At 45.6% G+C, this 17,500-nt stretch overlaps 2 protein-coding genes across 3 annotated transcripts; one reads left to right on the top strand and one right to left on the bottom strand.

The window, feature by feature from the left end:
- Positions 1 to 1,290: 1,290 nt before the first annotated feature.
- Positions 1,291 to 3,722, top strand: tril (TLR4 interactor with leucine-rich repeats). The gene has a single exon (XM_060857087.1). The coding sequence runs from the start codon at positions 1,408 to 1,410 to the stop codon at positions 3,643 to 3,645; it is 2,238 nt and encodes a 745-aa protein (XP_060713070.1). The 5' UTR covers positions 1,291 to 1,407; the 3' UTR covers positions 3,646 to 3,722.
- A 471-nt stretch (positions 3,723 to 4,193) lies between these two features.
- Positions 4,194 to 16,412, bottom strand: creb5a (cAMP responsive element binding protein 5a). 2 transcript variants are annotated; one of them, XM_060857094.1, is made up of 11 exons: positions 16,271 to 16,412; positions 13,915 to 13,986; positions 13,700 to 13,793; positions 12,657 to 12,766; positions 11,283 to 11,443; positions 7,734 to 7,809; positions 6,657 to 6,737; positions 6,208 to 6,504; positions 5,878 to 6,099; positions 5,623 to 5,722; positions 4,194 to 4,932 (listed from the first exon to the last, which is right to left on the bottom strand). In XM_060857094.1, exons 2-11 carry the CDS (start codon positions 13,966 to 13,968, stop codon positions 4,925 to 4,927), a joined length of 1,203 nt encoding a protein of 400 aa, XP_060713077.1. In that variant the 5' UTR covers positions 13,969 to 13,986; positions 16,271 to 16,412; the 3' UTR covers positions 4,194 to 4,924. The 2 variants fall into 2 exon arrangements, with proteins under 2 accessions (XP_060713077.1, XP_060713076.1); XM_060857093.1 differs by lacking the exon at positions 4,194 to 4,932 and adding an exon at positions 4,945 to 5,232.
- Positions 16,413 to 17,500: the final 1,088 nt, after the last annotated feature.

Genomic DNA, 17,500 nt, shown 5'->3' with positions numbered 1-17,500 from the left:
TGTGTGTGACATGACCTTCACTTTGTGTGTGTGTGTGTGACCTGACCTTCACTTTGTGTGTGTGACCTGACCTTCACTTTGTGTGTGTGTGTGTGACCTGACCTTCACTTTGTGTGTGTGTGTGACATGACCTTCACTTTGTGTGTGTGTGACCTGACCTTCACTTTGTGTGTGTGTGTGACCTGACCTTCACTTTGTGTGTGTGTGTGACCTGACCTTCACTTTGTGTGTGTGTGACCTGACCTTCACTTTGTGTGTGTGACCTGACCTTCACTTTGTGTGTGTGTGTGACCTGACCTTCACTTTGTGTGTGTGACCTGACCTTCACTTTGTGTGTGTGTGTGTGACCTGACCTTCACTTTGTGTGTGTGTGTGTGACCTGACCTTCACTTTGTGTGTGTGTGTGACCTGACCTTCACTTTGTGTGTGTGTGACCTGACCTTCACTTTGTGTGTGTGACCTGACCTTCACTTTGTGTGTGTGTGTGTGTGTGACCTGACCTTCACTTTGTGTGTGTGTGTGTGACTTGACCTTCACTTTGTGTGTGTGACCTGACCTTCACTTTGTGTGTATGACTTGACCTTCACTTTGTGTGTGTGACCTGACCTTCACTTTCTTCACCATCTACATGCACTTATACTGATTATTTATAATGGGGGGGGGGGAGCTTTTGAACTCCGTTATCTCTTAAAGTCTGTGCAAATAGGAGACATCTGGACCATTTATTCACAAGTCCTTAAGCTTTAAAATGTGATCTGTAGCCAGTGTGCTCAGGTTTATTGTGAAAGTGTACACATGCTCAGTGCTTTTCCCTCTCTGTCTCTCTACACTTAATGTTAAGTATGTGTCATTAATAACCTTAACACTAACTCTAGGCTTTCTCCGGATCTTAAACAAGAAAAGACTGCAGTTCAGCACTCAGTCCCCACACAAACCCTCACGGGAAGTCAAGTCTGTTTTTTCCCATATACCAGATGTGTGTGTGTGTGTGTGTGTTTGCGTGTGTCTGTGTGTGTGTCTGTGTTTGCGTGTGTCTGGGAGTTTGTGTGTGTGTGTGTATGTCTCTGTGTGTGTTTGTGTGTGTGTATGTGTGTGTGTGTGTGTGATTAGCAGACCGTTGTCCACATCTGGCCGCAGAGTGGAAAGGGGCGGGGCGATCTCTAACTCAAAGTTACGTGTGTGTGTGTGTGTGTGTGTGTGTGTGTGTGTGTGTGTGTGATCTGCACCAGATGACCACTTGTGGAACTAGAGTCTCCGAGGCTCCGACTTTTGTCTCCTTCACCACGAAGTGCAGGATAAAACTCCGCCACACTGTGTAAAGCCATGTGGACTTTGTGATGTTGGATCTTATTTTTTCGCTAAAGGGGACAGAGTGATGTCCATAGCGCAGGGGACTTGGCGGAGACTATGGCGAAGCGCGCTCTCTCTTACTTCGCTCTGTGGAACGCGGGCGCGCTCTCGCTGCTATTGCTGTGCGCTCGCGCTGCTTGCCCTGAGTTCTGCGATTGTCCACACGCGCAACACGTCCTCTGCGCCAACCGCGGCCTGCGTGCCGTGCCCGAGAGCAGCCGGTCCGTGCGCGTGCTCGGCCTGGCAGGGAACTTTATCGGTAACGTGAGCGCGCGCGCTTTGGCACACTATGGCCACCTGACGCGGCTCGATCTGCAGTTCAACCAGATCCGGCGCGTGCATCCGAAAGCGTTCGAAAACCTCGTTGAGCTCGAGGAGATTTATCTAGGGCACAATCAGATTTCGGAGCTGCACCCCGGGACTTTCGGGCCGTTAAAGAAACTCAGCGTGCTGTACGGCAACGATAACGACATCCGGATGCTGACAGGAGACACATTCGGAAAGCTGGACCGTTTGGTCCGGTTAAGACTGGATAAGAACTCTATAGAGCTACTGAGTGAGTCCGTGTTTAAACATCTGTCTAGTCTGATATTCCTGCATCTGGAATCTAATCAGCTCCAGCACATTCACCACAAAGCGTTTTCCAGTCTGACTAAACTCCAGTTTCTAAACCTATCAGACAATAAGCAAACGCATCTGCGCGAGACGCCTCTGTTCTCCCAGCTCAGGTCTTTGGTCACACTGCTGCTCTCGGGAAACCGAATCACGCACATCGGCAGTCACGTGTTTCAGAACCTTAAAAAGCTCACAAAGCTGTCGCTGAGTAACAACAACATTCTCAGGCTGGACAACGACACGCTGAAAGGACTCGCGCGCCTCCGTGAGCTTACAATCGACGGCAACAAGCTAACGGAGATCCAGGCTGGTGTACTGGAGCCGCTCACACGCGTCGAACGGCTCGATCTCAGCGATAACCGGATCACACGTATTGATCCCACCGCGTTTTCTCGCCTCGCCCACCTTCGGGTGCTGGATCTGAGCAACAACCGGCTCAGGAGGATCTCCGGTGGCGCTTTCGCAGCAAATGCCGCTCTGTTCCAGCTGGAGCTGAGCGGAAACAAGTGGAAATGTGACTGTCGCATGGAGAAGCTGAAGGGGTGGATGGTAGAGATGCGCGCCCGTGGAAAGTTACTCACAGCGCTCGTGCGATGCCATCACCCACCCACACTCGAGGGTAAATATCTGGACCATGTGAACGACACGGAGCTGCTCGCGCACCGGACCGGTAGCAGGCACTGCCAAGTGAAAAAGGCTCGCGGATCAGGAGGCCAGGAGCCGCCAGGTGTAACGGAGGAGAGGCTGAAGAGAGGAGGAGACACAGAGGAGGACATGGTGCTCCGGGATGCAGGGACAGGTCACAAGAACACGACGATTAAGAGGAAGAAAGAGGTGAAGCTTGGACCTGCTACAGCAAACTCCTCCTCCGCCCTTGTCGGAACGCAGGCAACCAAAATGTTCACTTTAACGGAGAACAAGTCCAGCATGTGTGAGCTGAATGATGCACTACAGAACCCTGGGCGTGCCGTGCCACACAGACACGTGGATCATCACGCAGACGGAAGTGTGGAGGTGATGGACGCTTGTCAGTTCAACCGGTACATCGTGAACGTGAGCGTGCACAACATAACCTTCGACTCGGCCACGGTGTCGTGGAGCACAGCTGAGGACACGCGCACTGTCCAGGGCAGAACGCTGATGTTCCGCATCCTGTTCGACCGCTTTGGCCACGCTGTCCGTTTCCCGCGCTATGTTTACACTGACGGCTCAGCGCGAGCGGCGACACTACAGGAGCTCCGTGCAGACTCCACCTACATCACCTGTGCGGAAAGCGTGCTGGGTGGCGCTTTGTGCCCGGTGGCACCGCGAGATCACTGTGCGGGGTTCGTCACCACATCACCGTTAGCGGAAAGCGACGTTAAGCTTCAGCACGTGACCGCGGCGGTGGTGGGGGCCAACATGCTTCTGGTCCTGCTGGTGTGTGGAGTCTGGCTGGGGAACATCATAAGGAGGAGGATCAAGACCCGGAAATCGTCCGCGCATACACACGTGCGTCACATGTACTCCACTCGGAGACCTTTCCGGTCTGCCATGGCAACCACATGCGTCTCCTCTGAGTTCAGTGGCTACCAGAGCGGGCGCCCATTGGCTGAGGACGGAGATCTGATCCAGTTTCCGGTTGACCGTTTTTTTGACGGCAGAGATGATGATTGTGTAATGCCGAGGTTCTCTGACTAAACCTGTCATACAGCACAAATCATTTCCCTCATGTGTCTGTATCCGTGTGTGCAAAGTAGATTACAAGCATATGTCATTATCACACAACGCTCCTGTTTCACTTAACATCAAGCTCCAGCGTCATGTGTTCAGTGGCTTGATGGAATTTAAACATGAATCTGTGACTTGTTCATTACATCTGTTATTAAGCACAAATAAACAGGAGGAAATGTTCCAAAAGACAGGAAGTGTGTTTGAGACATTTGTGTGTTTTATTATCGGTGTTGACTTACAATAAATTAGTAACTTTATCATATTATACAAAAAAACAATAACAATGATTTCCAGTTGTAATGTTTATTCAGTTTAAGATGATAATCCCACAGGCTCTAAGAAAGACAAGAAGAATGTAGCTCAAGTCCTTTTATTAGAAAAAGCAATAACATTTGTTAGTTAGCTGGTACAAAAATAAAGAAATATGGATGGGTGTATATCTATATATATATATATATATATATATATATATAATGTGTGTGTGTGTGTGTGTGTGTGTGTGTGTGTATTTTTTTTTTTTGGAAAACTGTACATGGAAAATATTGTCTTCAGCTACAGCATTTAGATTGTCCCCCCCCCCAACATACACACATTTTACACGTTTTAAACATGTAACACTGCGCTGTATATAATGCACAAAAGGTGTTATTGGCACAGTGTCAGGATTTTATTATCTGCTCACTGATCAAGTGTGATATGTCAGTGGGAAATAAGGTATCTGTGCCGTCTGTGTTCACACCAGAACCGGAAGATTATCTGGATAATTCCTCCTATACAGTATAAGTAAATGATATAAACATAGTTAATGAAGCAGTTAAGATAGTTCAGTTTCATTTGGTACGTGACACCTGAGTGGTTCACTGAAAAAAGCGCTCGTAGAACTGCTTCCAGAGGACACACGAGGACACACGAGGACACACGAGGACACAAGTGCAGGTCAGAGCAGAAGGTGCAGATGCAATCCAAAGTCATACAAAACTATCTGTTTCTATTTACATGAGCATACATTCCCCTGATCGATACATACAAAAAGTGAAGAATGTTCTCCTTAGATCTTTATACACAACGGTTTATCTGAGGCAAAAACAAACAAAGTGCACAAGGAACATACACAAGGAACATACACACATCCTGCCAGAAGAGAACGTCCCTGAGGAAACCCCACTGGGCAAAAGTGAGGGTGAGCTCTTTCAGTTGGCTTCTTCCAGTCAGTCACAGTGCGAGTGGATCCGGTGTTCCTCCGTCGTTACACATCTATATATTAGACATCCACATTAATATGGACGTCTCCTGTTTCTGACGCATGACATCATTACTGAGATGAATCATAGGGATTTGGAGATTAATCATATATCAAATATTGATATCTGCTATAACAGGCAACAAATTCCCTTTTACTCAGCCACTGAAATGTGTTGGTGTGTCCAGACTGCCTTTAGGATGTGGCGTGTGAGTGTGTGCTGAGGTGTGTGTGTGCTGCTGTGGTGCTGGACGATGAAATGCTGTTGTGTTGGATGGTTTGTGTCTGGAGGGGACTTCCTGTCGGGCTGCCAACTGCATGTGAACATAAACATCAAATCAGTTAGACTCTACTAGCTTTACTGAATGCAGTATGTGTGTATACAGTATGTACACTAGGCTGTCGGTGTATTAGTGACACCAACCTTTGCTTTGAGCTGTTTATCGTTACACCTTCTCTGTAACTTACACTTTCTGATTCTTAAGAAGTTTATAAAAGGATACTGTCTGGACCACCGTGGACTAGATTATAAGCAGCAACAGTTGTCCCTAATAATGTGGCTACTGAGTGTATGCGCACGTGTGAACAGATAACTGACCCACAATGCTGTATGTGTATGAGAAGTCCGAAACTGCACCGGAGTGCACCAAATGTTCCTGTGTTCCTAATAATGTGACCACTAAGAGTATACATGTGTTTCTCACCTTGTGTTTCCCGTTGTCTCAGAGTAACAGGGCAGTCTTTATGTGCCAGCAGAAGCTGCTTTAGTTGAATGACCTCTGATTTGAGGAGTGTAACCTCGTTCTGAAACACAGCCGGTATAAATAAACAGAGGAGATTAGAATCTGCCTTAACATTTACAGTGCAGTGGACAGGACAGTAAATGACAGGGTTGCCAGATTGTAAATAAGAAGGAACACTGGACACTACAATGAGTCGCCGCTGTTTCTCTACAGTACCTGTAGCTGCAGGTTTGTGTGTGTAAGTTCCTCTGCCTTCTTTTCCAGTGACACCACCCAGATCTTCCTCTTCTGTCGGCAGCGTGATGCTGCTGCTCGATTCCTTTCTAGAAACTTGCGCCTGCGCTCATCTGGATCCTCGTCTGTTGAGCGTTTGCGTTTCCCTCCACTTGTCTGCGGAGGAGATTCTGCACACACTGTGTTTTTGGGAACTGGAGATGTCTAAAAATAATAAATAAATAAATAAATAAATAAGAAAAGGAATGATATCAATTGATAAGAATATCAGTAAAAATGCAAAATAAAGCCTCTGGAACCTGAAAATGGTACCTGATGATGTGTGAGGTGTTTCGCTGGAGGTTGCGCTGGGCCTGGGTGTAGGTGTTCAGGGGGTGAATGGTGAGCACAGCTGTGAGGAGACTGCTCTTGGCTTTGATGCTGATGGACCTGTCTCTGCTGTGACTGGCTCAAGCTGTGCTGCAGATAAGACTGATGAGGCAATGCTGGCAAGTGTGTTAGCGGTAGCTCCATTCTCATGTGCTGTGGTGACATCACCTCCATCATATGACCCATGAGATTCTGGTTGGAAGCCTCTGACTGAGTCTGGCAAAACATGACCTTCGACCTCTAAAAGACGGTGAACGGAGAGAGTTTGTCCTTCAAAGCTACTTTGCAATTAAACTCTAGGTATCAGTGAGCAGCACCTTGGTTATAACTGGGTGGACATTAAATCTCCCCAAACGGACATATGAGAGGAGTGTGATGGGATTGTGCTGTACCTGAGGTGCAGGTCCTGATCTGGACAGAGTAGGTCCTGGTATGTCAGTCATCCTGGGGTTCACTGGTAACTGTGTGTTCATCTGATAGTTTACAAATAAATGAGTTACGTCCTCAACTCAAGTCAAGTTCACTGAGCACACACATGAAGACCTTCAGTACAGTGGGAAATGAATACAAATCTGCTAAGGTGTGCTGATCCAAAGCTCTACTGTTCCTTGTTGTTGGTCCCACCACAGGTTCACCATTTGCACTTTTAGTATGAATATTTGAAACAGTCAAAAATAATTTATTGGTCCAGCAGTGAAAAAGCTGAATAAAAGTTCCTTCCCAGGTTAAAGATACAGACTAAAGGGACAGAAGATGTCCTATTGAGATGCTAGTTTTTTCCTGAGAGTGTTACAATTGTGTTTTGTTTTTTATTTTTTTACAATTGTGTGTTATTTTTATTATAAATGAAAGCTAAATTCTGAACAACAGCCTAAATGTCACTTCCTTTATTTTTTCTGAAACTACTTCAATTCAATTTCAATTCAGTGAAATTTTATTTATTTATTTTATTTTTCAATTTTATTTGTATATCACTTTTAAACAACTTCCCATTGTCTTAAAGCAGCTTTACAGAAGTATGGAAACAGAAGAGAGAGAAAAAGAAATAAATATATAATATTAAGAAGAAGGAAAAATAAGGATAAAAATAAATAAATGAATGTATAAAATTAAAATTTAAAATGAATTTAAACATATTAATTTAAAATATAAAATACTAGATATCTCTCCCTATCCTTAATGAACAAGCCAGAGGTGACGGTGATGAGGAAAAACTCCCTGAGATGATAAGAGGAAGAAACCTTGAGAGGAACCAGACACAGAAGGGAACCTCATCCTCATTTGGGTGACACTCTACAGTAAATAGTGTAAATGTAAATAATGTCCTTTCTACACAGTTTATAATAGTGCAGCCGAGAGCTCCTGAGGAACTAATGGGTCATCATAAACTCTGAGTTCAGCACAGACCTGATTACTGATAAACACCAGAAGATACAGCTGACTGACACAACATTGGTTCAATTACTCACACGCACAGAGGGGGTCGCCGGCATGGCACACGCCACAGGGTGGCGCTGCTGGTTGTGAAGACAGCTGGGGACTGGCCTTCAGTCATTGAGATGGAAAAAAATGAGATATTATGAGTACTGAAACAAATAAACATGACTTTATTAGGAATACCTGTGTACCTACTCCTTTATTAATCATGTGGCAGAAGCACAATACAGAACATCCTGCAGATACACACCAAGAGCTTCAGGTGATGTTCACATCAAACATCGGAATGAAGAACAAGTCTGATCTCTGTGACTTTAACCATGGCATAGTTGTTGGTGTCAGATGGGCTGGACTGAGCATTTCAGATCTGCTGATCTCCTGGAACAGGTCTGTGAGTGGAGACACATTGGTGATAGAAGACAATGGCCAGATTGGTTCAAGGTGTCAATAATAATAATAATAATAATAAAGCTCAATAATAATAATCACACTATACAGCTGTGTTGAGCAGAAAATCACCTCAGATTAAACCTAGGTGAATGAGCTACAACAGAGATCAGACTTGTTCTTCATTCTGAGTTTATACACTGTGCTGCTGTCACATGAAGGTCTGAGAAGTAAACTCCATACACGAGAAGGTGCTCAAAGTGGATGGTGAAATGATGTGCATGGGAATGTCCAGAATATGTCCAGAATACAGGATATGTGTGTGTGTGTGTGTGTGTGTGTGCATGTGTATGATGACTATCTACCTAACTGTGTGTGTATGTGCAGCAGTACTTACTGTGTGTTGGTGGTGGTTGTTTGTGTATGTGTGTGTGTGTGTAACAGTTCTCACTGTGTGTTGGGGATGTGTGTGTGTGTATGTGTGTTTGCAGCAGTACTCACTGTGTTAGTGGTGTGTGTATTGGTGTGTGTTTGTGTGTGAGTGTGTGTAACAGTGTAACTCACTGTGTGTTGGCGATGTGTGTGTGTTTGCAGCAGTACTCACTGTGTTGGTGGTGTGTGTGTGTGTGTGGTAGTGTGTGTGTGTTTGCAGCAGTACTCACTGTTGGTGGTGTGCGTGTAACAGTTCCCACTGTGTGTTGGTGATGTGTGTATGTGTGTGTGTGTTTGTGTGTGTGCAGCAGTACTCACTGTGTGTTGGTGGTGTGTCGTACCATAGAGCAGTGAGATGAAGTGTGTGTGTGTGTGTGTGTGTGTGTGTATGTGTGTGTGTGTGCAGTACTCACTGTGTGTTGGTGGTGTGTCGTACCATAGAGCAGTGAGATGAAGTGTGTGTGTGTGTGCAGCAGTACTCACTGTGTGTTGGTGGTGTGTCGTACCATAGAGCAGTGAGATGAAGTGTGTGTGTGTGTGTGTGTGTGTGTGTGTAGCAGTACTCACTGTGTGTTGGTGGTGTGTCGTACCATAGAGCAGTGAGATGAAGTGTGTGTGTGTGTGTGTGTGTGTGTGTGTAGCAGTACTCACTGTGTGTTGGTGGTGTGTCGCACCATAGAGCAGTGAGATGAAGTGTGTGTATGTGTGTGTGCAGCAGTACTCACTGTGTGTTGGTGGTGTGTCGTACCATAGAGCAGTGAGATGAAGTGTGTGTGTGTGTGTGTGTGTGTGTGTGTGTAGTACTCACTGTGTGTTGGTGGTGTGTCGTACCATAGAGCAGTGAGATGAAGTGTGTGTGTGTGTGTGCAGCAGTACTCACTGTGTGTTGGTGGTGTGTCGTACCATAGAGCAGTGAGATGAAGTGTGTGTGTGTGTGTGTGCAGCAGTACTCACTGTGTGTTGGTGGTGTGTCGTACCATAGAGCAGTGAGATGAAGTGTGTGTGTGTGTGTGTGTGTGTAGCAGTACTCACTGTGTGTTGGTGGTGTGTCGTACCATAGAGCAGTGAGATGAAGTGTGTGTGTGTGTGTGTGTGTGTGCAGCAGTACTCACTGTGTGTTGGTGGTGTGTCGTACCATAGAGCAGTGAGATGAAGTGTGTGTGTGTTTGTGTGTGTGCAGCAGTACTCACTGTGTGTTGGTGGTGTGTCGCACCATAGAGCAGTGAGATGAAGTGTGTGTATGTGTGTGTGTGTGCAGCAGTACTCACTGTGTGTTGGTGGTGTGTCGTACCATAGAGCAGCGAGATGAAGTGTGTGTGTGTGTGTGTGTGTGTGTGTGTGTAGCAGTACTCACTGTGTGTTGGTGGTGTGTCGTACCATAGAGCAGTGAGATGAAGTGTGTGTGTGTGTGTGTGTGTGTGTGTGTGTGTGTGTGTGTGCAGCAGTACTCACTGTGTGTTGGTGGTGTGTCGTACCATAGAGCAGTGAGATGAAGAGTGGGAGGTGTGTGTGTGTGTGTGTGTGCAGCAGTACTCACTGTGTGTTGGTGGTGTGTCGTACCATAGTGCAGTGAGATGAAGAGTGGGAGGTGTGTGTGTGTGTGTGTGCAGCAGTACTCACTGTGTGTTGGTGGTGTGTCCTACCATAGAGCAGTGAGATGAAGAGTGGGAGGTGTGTGTGTGTGTGTGTGCAGCAGTACTCACTGTGTGTTGGTGGTGTGTCGTACCATAGAGCAGTGAGATGAAGAGTGGGAGGTGTGTGTGTGTGTGTGTGTGTGTGTGTGTGTGTGTGTGTACAGCAGTACTCACTGTGTGTTGGTGGTGTGTCGTACCATAGAGCAGTGAGATGAAGAGTGGGAGGTGTGTGTGTGTGTGTGTGTGTGTGTGTGTGTGTGTGTGCGTACAGCAGTACTCACTGTGTGTTGGTGGTGTGTCGTACCATAGAGCAGTGAGATGAAGAGTGGGAGGTGTGTGTGTGTGTGTGTGTGTGTGTGTACAGCAGTACTCACTGTGTGTTGGTGGTGTGTCGTACCATAGAGCAGTGAGATGAAGAGTGGGAGGTGTGTGTGTGTGTGTGTGTGTGTGCAGCAGTACTCACTGTGTGTTGGTGGTGTGTTGTACCATAGTGCAGTGAGATGAAGAGTGGGAGGTGTGTGTGTGTGTGTGTGTGCAGCAGTACTCACTGTGTGTTGGTGGTGTGTTGTACCATAGTGCAGTGAGATGAAGAGTGGGAGGTGTGTGTGTGTGTGTGTGTGCAGCAGTACTCACTGTGTGTTGGTGGTGTGTCGTACCATAGAGCAGTGAGATGAAGAGTGGGACTTGTGTGTGTGTGTGTGTGTGTGTGTGTGTGTGTGCAGCAGTACTCACTGTGTGTTGGTGGTGTGTCCTACCATAGAGCAGTGAGATGAAGAGTGGGAGGTGTGTGTGTGTGTGTGTGTGTGTGTGTGTGTGTGCAGCAGTACTCACTGTGTGTTGGTGGTGTGTCCTACCATAGAGCAGTGAGATGAAGAGTGGGAGGTGTGTGTGTGTGTGTGCAGCAGTACTCACTGTGTGTTGGTGGTGTGTCGTACCATAGAGCAGTGAGATGAAGAGTGGGACTTGTGTGTGTGTGTGTGTGTGTGTGTGTGTGTGTGTGTACAGCAGTACTCACTGTGTGTTGGTGGTGTGTCGTACCATAGAGCAGTGAGATGAAGAGTGGGAGGTGTGTGTGTGTGTGTGTGTGTGTGTGTGTGTGTGTGTGTGTGTGCGTACAGCAGTACTCACTGTGTGTTGGTGGTGTGTCGTACCATAGAGCAGTGAGATGAAGAGTGGGAGGTGTGTGTGTGCAGAAGGCTTGTGTGTAACTGAGCCATGGCACACTGCTGCTGCTGGGAGCCTTGACGCTCACTCTGAGTCTCTCCTGATGAACCCTGACCTGAAAAGGTCTGAAGAACACTGAACATGAAGATGATGTTCCAGCCACCAGAAGACATGTAATATTAAATTAAAATCCTATTCATTCTGTGGCAACCGAGGAAGTTATGTGTCTGTATGTGTGTCTGTATGTGTGTCTGTATGTGTATGTGTGTCTGTATGTATGTGTGTCTGTATGTATGTGTGTCTGTATGTGTGTGTGTGTATGTATGTATGTGTGTCTGTATGTGTATGTGTGTCTGTATGTATGTGTGTCTGTATGTATGTGTGTCTGTATGTGTGTGTGTGTATGTATGTATGTGTGTCTGTATGTGTATGTGTGTCTGTATGTATGTGTGTCTGTATGTGTGTGTGTGTATGTATGTATGTGTGTCTGTATGTGTATGTGTGTCTGTATGTATGTGTGTCTGTATGTATGTGTGTCTGTATGTGTGTGTGTGTATGTATGTATGTGTGTCTGTATGTGTATGTGTGTCTGTATGTATGTGTGTCTGTATGTATGTGTGTCTGTATGTGTGTGTGTGTGTGTATGTATGTGTGTCTGTATGTGTATGTGTGTCTGTATGTATGTGTGTCTGTATGTGTGTGTGTGTGTGTCTGTCTGTATGCGTATGTGTGTCTGTATGTGTGTGTGTGTCTGTATGTGTGTCTGTATGTGTGTCTGTATTTGTGTCTGTGTCTGTATGTGTTTGTATGTGTGTCTGTATCTGTATGTGTGTGTCTGTATGTGTATGTATGTATATGTATGTGTGTGTATGTATGTGTGTCTGTGTGTGTGTGTATGTGTGTCTGTATGTGTCTGTATGTGTATGTGTGTCTGTATGTGTGTGTGTGTGTGTCTGTGTGTGTATGTATGTGTGTGTGTGTGTGTGTGTGTTTGTTTGTCTGTATGTGTGTGTCTGTATGTGTGTCTGTGTCTGTGTATGTATGTGTGTGTCTGTATGTGTTTGTATGTGTCTGTATTTGTATGTATGTGTATGTATGTTTGTCTGTGTTTGTGTATGTATGTGTGTCTGTATGTGTGTGTATTTGTGTCTGTGTCTGTGTATGTGTTTGTATGTGTCTGTATGTGTGTCTGTATCTGTATGTGTGTGTCTGTATGTGTATGTATGTATATGTATGTGTGTGTGTATACAAACACATACTTACACACATACAGACACACATACAGACACATACAAACACATACAAACACATATGTGTTACACATTTCACCTACTGTACCTGTTTTGATTCCTCAGCTTCTTCATCTGATGCCTGACTGAGCTCCAGATCACTAAAGAGTCCAACCTCATCACAGTTCCTCAGGAAGCGTGTTGGAGTCGGAGTCTGATCTACACAGCAGCACACAGCACAAATACACAATACACCTACATCAGCTAGGACACGGTCACAGCCGTTTGATGAATAATTTACACATATAGTGAGTCAACATTGGACAGGAAATGCACAGGGGTTATATCCACCTGCTATACACACACTCGGGGTAGTCATTATTTTCAGACCAAGTGATTTGCTGAGGCTCACAACCTAGATTTCTGATGAACAAACAGAATACCAAGAAACTGAGCGTTTTATTGATCAGATATTCCACAGTGTGTTAGCTGAATCCAGTCTGGGGTGGAAAGGAGCTAATTAAATAAATTCTTCTTGCAGTATTTGAACAGACGGCTCTATATTAAATATAAGGATGTACAGGTAAAGCTCAGGTAGCTACATAACTAGAAATGTAGGTTTAACATGAGCTAACTAGCCAGCTAACATCCACTGCATGCTAGTGAACCCCCTAGTGTTTGACTAACTCAGCTAGTGTTTACTTCAGCACAGATCGCATGGTTAGTTCACACACGGTGAGGTATAAAAGTATGGCTTTGCATTCTTTTATCATTTACAAATCATATAATTCACAACAAATTGAGTGAAAAGTAAAATTTGTAAAATATTCAAATGAATTTATTAGTATTCGCTACATCACTCATCATGTTTAGTTTTAATGACACTGTGCACTCCTTTTAGCATGGTACGTTAGCCTTATGGTTCGTTTTGGATCAAATCCACTGTCTGATTACACACTTCACTTAGGTTAGAAAATCTTTTATTGGTTTCATAGCACCACCTGCTGACTCACGTGCCAACTACTTAAACACTCCTCCTACAGACATCATCATATTCACGCCACAATGATGGAAAAACACTAAAACATCCATGAACCCATGAAGGAATTTCTCATGTTTGTGAGTGTGTGTGTGTGACAGGAAATGTCTTACCTGACAATGTGTTGTCAGACTTAATGGAGGAGAACTTGAGGGTCATCTCATGCTTGTGCCTGTGTACGATCAGATGATCTTCTCTATGGAAGCGCTACAGAGATCAACACTGGGATGAGCTGGTGTAATGTTCAGCATCTGTGTCAGTGTCAGATAGTGTTGGGTACCAATACATATGCACAGCTGGAACAACCAAGAATCCAGGTGTGACTCACCTGAGTGCATCCGGGAGCAGTGCATACATATAGCCCGTCCTGATCAGTGTTCATCACTGAGAAGTGCAGAGCCTACACACACACACACACACACACACACACACACACACACACACACAATACTCACATTTAACTCCCTTATCCACAATGATGTTTGACATTTTATTTCAGTTTATATAGCTGAACAATTGAGGGTTAAGGGCCTTGCTCAGGGGACCTGCAGTGGCAGCTTGGGGATTCAAACTCATGACCTTCTTAAGCACTAGACTACCACGTCCACACGCACGCGTCCACACTGCTGTCACTTCTTTAACAATAATGATATGAATAATAACAAACAGAATGTAAATTGTGTAAGTATAAAGTTTCCCCTTAAGGAATGGACACACACTGTAAGTGATCATCACGAGTGTGTGTTGTGTTCTCTGTCATCATCAGACCTTCTACTACTGAAGCCACTATAATCCCCAAACCCCACAGGTGGTGCTACAGATCATCCAGGTGTTGTGATTAGGTGGTGTAACACCACACTTATCCTAGTGCAGTGTGGACTGATGTGTAGGTCACTTGGTTGTGTTTAATGTTCCCTTTAACTAGAATCACTAACAAGACTGAAGACCAACTGGAATGAGGATTAGTCTGTAAATGCTGTAGCATCCTCCTGTTTACACCATTATTACAGCATTAGGAGCAGCACACACTGATGTCTCTCCCACCCCCCTCTCTCACCCTCTTTCTCCCCCCCTCTCTTCTCTCTCTTCTCTATCTCCTCTCTCTCTCTTCTATCTCTTTCTCTTCTCTCTCTCTCTCTCTCTCTCTCTCCCTCTCTCCCTCTCTCTGTCTCTCTCTCTCTCTCCCTCCCCTCTCTCTCTTTCCATCTGTCTTTCTCCCTCTCTCTCAGTCCCCCCTCTCTCTCCCCTCTCTCCCTCTCTCTTTTTCTTTCCCCTCTCCCTGTCTCTCTCTCCTTTCCCTACCCTCTCTCTCTCTCCCTCTCTCTCTCTCCCCTCTCTCTCTCTCCCTCTCTCCCCTCTCTCTCCCTCTCCCTCTCTCTCCCCTCTCTCCCTCTCTCTTTTTCTCTCCCCTCTCCCTGTCTCTCTCTCCTTTCCCTACTCTCTCTCTCTCTCCCTCTCTCTCTCTCCCCTCTCCCTCTCTCCCCTCTCTCCCTCTCCCTCTCTCTCCCCTCTCTCCCTCTCTCTTTTTCTCTCCCCTCTCCCTGTCTCTCTCTCCTTTCCCTACCCTCTCTCTCTCTCCCTCTCTCTCTCTCCCCTCTCTCTCTCTCCCTCTCTCCCTCTCTCTCTCCCTCTCCCTCTCTCTCCCCTCTCTCCCTCTCTCTTTTTCTCTCCCTTCTCCCTGTCTCTCTCTCCTTTCCCTACCTTCTCTCTCTCTCCCTCTCTCTCTCTCTCCCCTCTCTCTCCCTCTCCCTCTCCCTCCCCTCTCCCTCTCTCTCTCCCTCTCTCCCTCTCCCTCTCTCTCCCCTCTCTCCCTCTCTCTTTTATGTCAGTCTTTATCTGTCCAGTTGTGACATCAAACATACTACACCGTAGAGTGACATCATGCTCACCGACACAGTAGAACACTGAGGGTCAGTGTCCTGGTGAAACTTGTATGAAACACGTGTGTCACGGTTCACTGGTCATTTCACTCCCAGGGATGTTTATGTTACACTGAAGAAGACCATTCAGTTCATCCCAGAGAAACACACACAGTGTAGTTATTAAATATCAGGACTCTCAGATCATCCACTTATGAATGAGTGTGTGTGTGTGTGTGTGTGTGTGTGTGTGTGTGTGTGTGTGTGTGTGTCTGTCTGCCACATGCAGTCACAGGTCTTCAAATAGACTCATATCCATCAGCGCACGCACACACACACACAAACACACACACACACATATACATACATTCACACACATATACATACACACACATACATACATACACACACAAACACACACATATACACATATACACACATACACACACGCATATACATATACACACACACACACACTTTTACACATACACATACACATATATACACACACACACACACATATATATACACACATATACACCTTTACACACACACATATATAAATACATACAGACACACACAACACACACACACACACAACACAACACACACACACACACACACACACATATACACATATATACACACACATATACATACATACATACAGACACACACACAACACACACACAACACACACACACACACAACACACACACACACAACACACACAACACACACAACACACAACACACACAACACACAACACACACACACTATTTGTGAACATACCTATTTGAGTGTAAGACAGTAAAAGTAACTTACCTGAAGTTACACAGACCGACACGAGCGCTGCTCCTCGCGCTAACACCGAGCCGGTGACACTGAGCTCTATTTACAGCAGCATTACATCACCCGCGGTGACGTCACACGGGATTCCTGAACTTCTAAATCATTGCGGTCTGTTTTGTAGGAAGTAGTGGGCGGGGTTTTAGGTCTCGCGCTCCCGCCCACCCAGGAAATGCAGCAGCCCATTGGTCCGCCAGGTCAGAGGCGGCTCAGTGAGGGGGCGTGGCTTCGTGGCGTTGCTGCGCCAACAGCTGCGTTGTAGTGTGCGCGGGTCAGTCCTGACCGGCGAGCCGTGCGCGTGCACGTGTGTGTGGCGTCAGAGGTTATTATTATTATTATTATTAGGGGTTCAAGCGCGAAGCGCTGGAAACCTATTGTATTCGTTAGGATTATTATTATTATTATTATTATTATTATTATTATTCCGCCCTACAAACGATCGTGCAGCCCAAACCGTAAGGCCTAGAGAGCTCAAACAGATGGTAGTACTGGTCACAGTTACTCAGGGCCAAGGTCTCAGCGAAATCGGCCAATAGCGTTTGTGCCCATAACTCCTAAACCGTATGTCCAAATCTCAAGTGCTTTATATCATTGGAATCCTTGGCTCATGACTTAAAAAACGTATATCTCCGATTTCATCTCCGCCATTACAAATGTTCTCGCTATAGCGCATTTTATCCAAAACCTACTTTTGCTAACTAGTCCTAGGTTTTTCGCCTGATCGAGACCAATCCAGTGCAGTAATATTCTCTGGAGTCTCAATGTCAATAATTATCGAAAAAAAGTCGAAATTTTGATTCAGGGTCCTTAAGGGGCCCCAAAACGTTCGGACTGTGAGGAGCCAGTTTTACTAAAATGTCAATAACTCAAGAACTAAATGAGCTATCAACACCAAACTTGGGACACATGTGAAAGAGATCAAACTGAGGTCACAGTTCAAAAACCACGGCGATTTTTTGTTCTTGTTCTCTCTCTCTCTCTTTGCTCCACTATCTATCTTTTCAGATCCCTACCATTGGACATCTCCTGTCAATCTTCATTATCCTGTGTGACATCACCCGTCGATCCACCAATCAACCAGAATCAGAATCAGGATTAGAATCAGAAACAGAGACAGAAACACAAGGAGAAAGATGTGTGCTAATTTGTTAGAGGGCTCTATTGTTGTTCATTCGGTTTTAGTATGTCAGACTGTTCATGTATCCC

Source organism: Tachysurus vachellii, chromosome 21 (genome assembly GCF_030014155.1).
Source record: "Tachysurus vachellii isolate PV-2020 chromosome 21, HZAU_Pvac_v1, whole genome shotgun sequence".
In the NCBI taxonomy this organism is placed as follows: domain Eukaryota; kingdom Metazoa; phylum Chordata; class Actinopteri; order Siluriformes; family Bagridae; genus Tachysurus; species Tachysurus vachellii.
The sequence above is the reverse complement of the archived record's forward strand: the minus strand, read 5'-3'. Positions and strand labels throughout refer to the sequence as shown.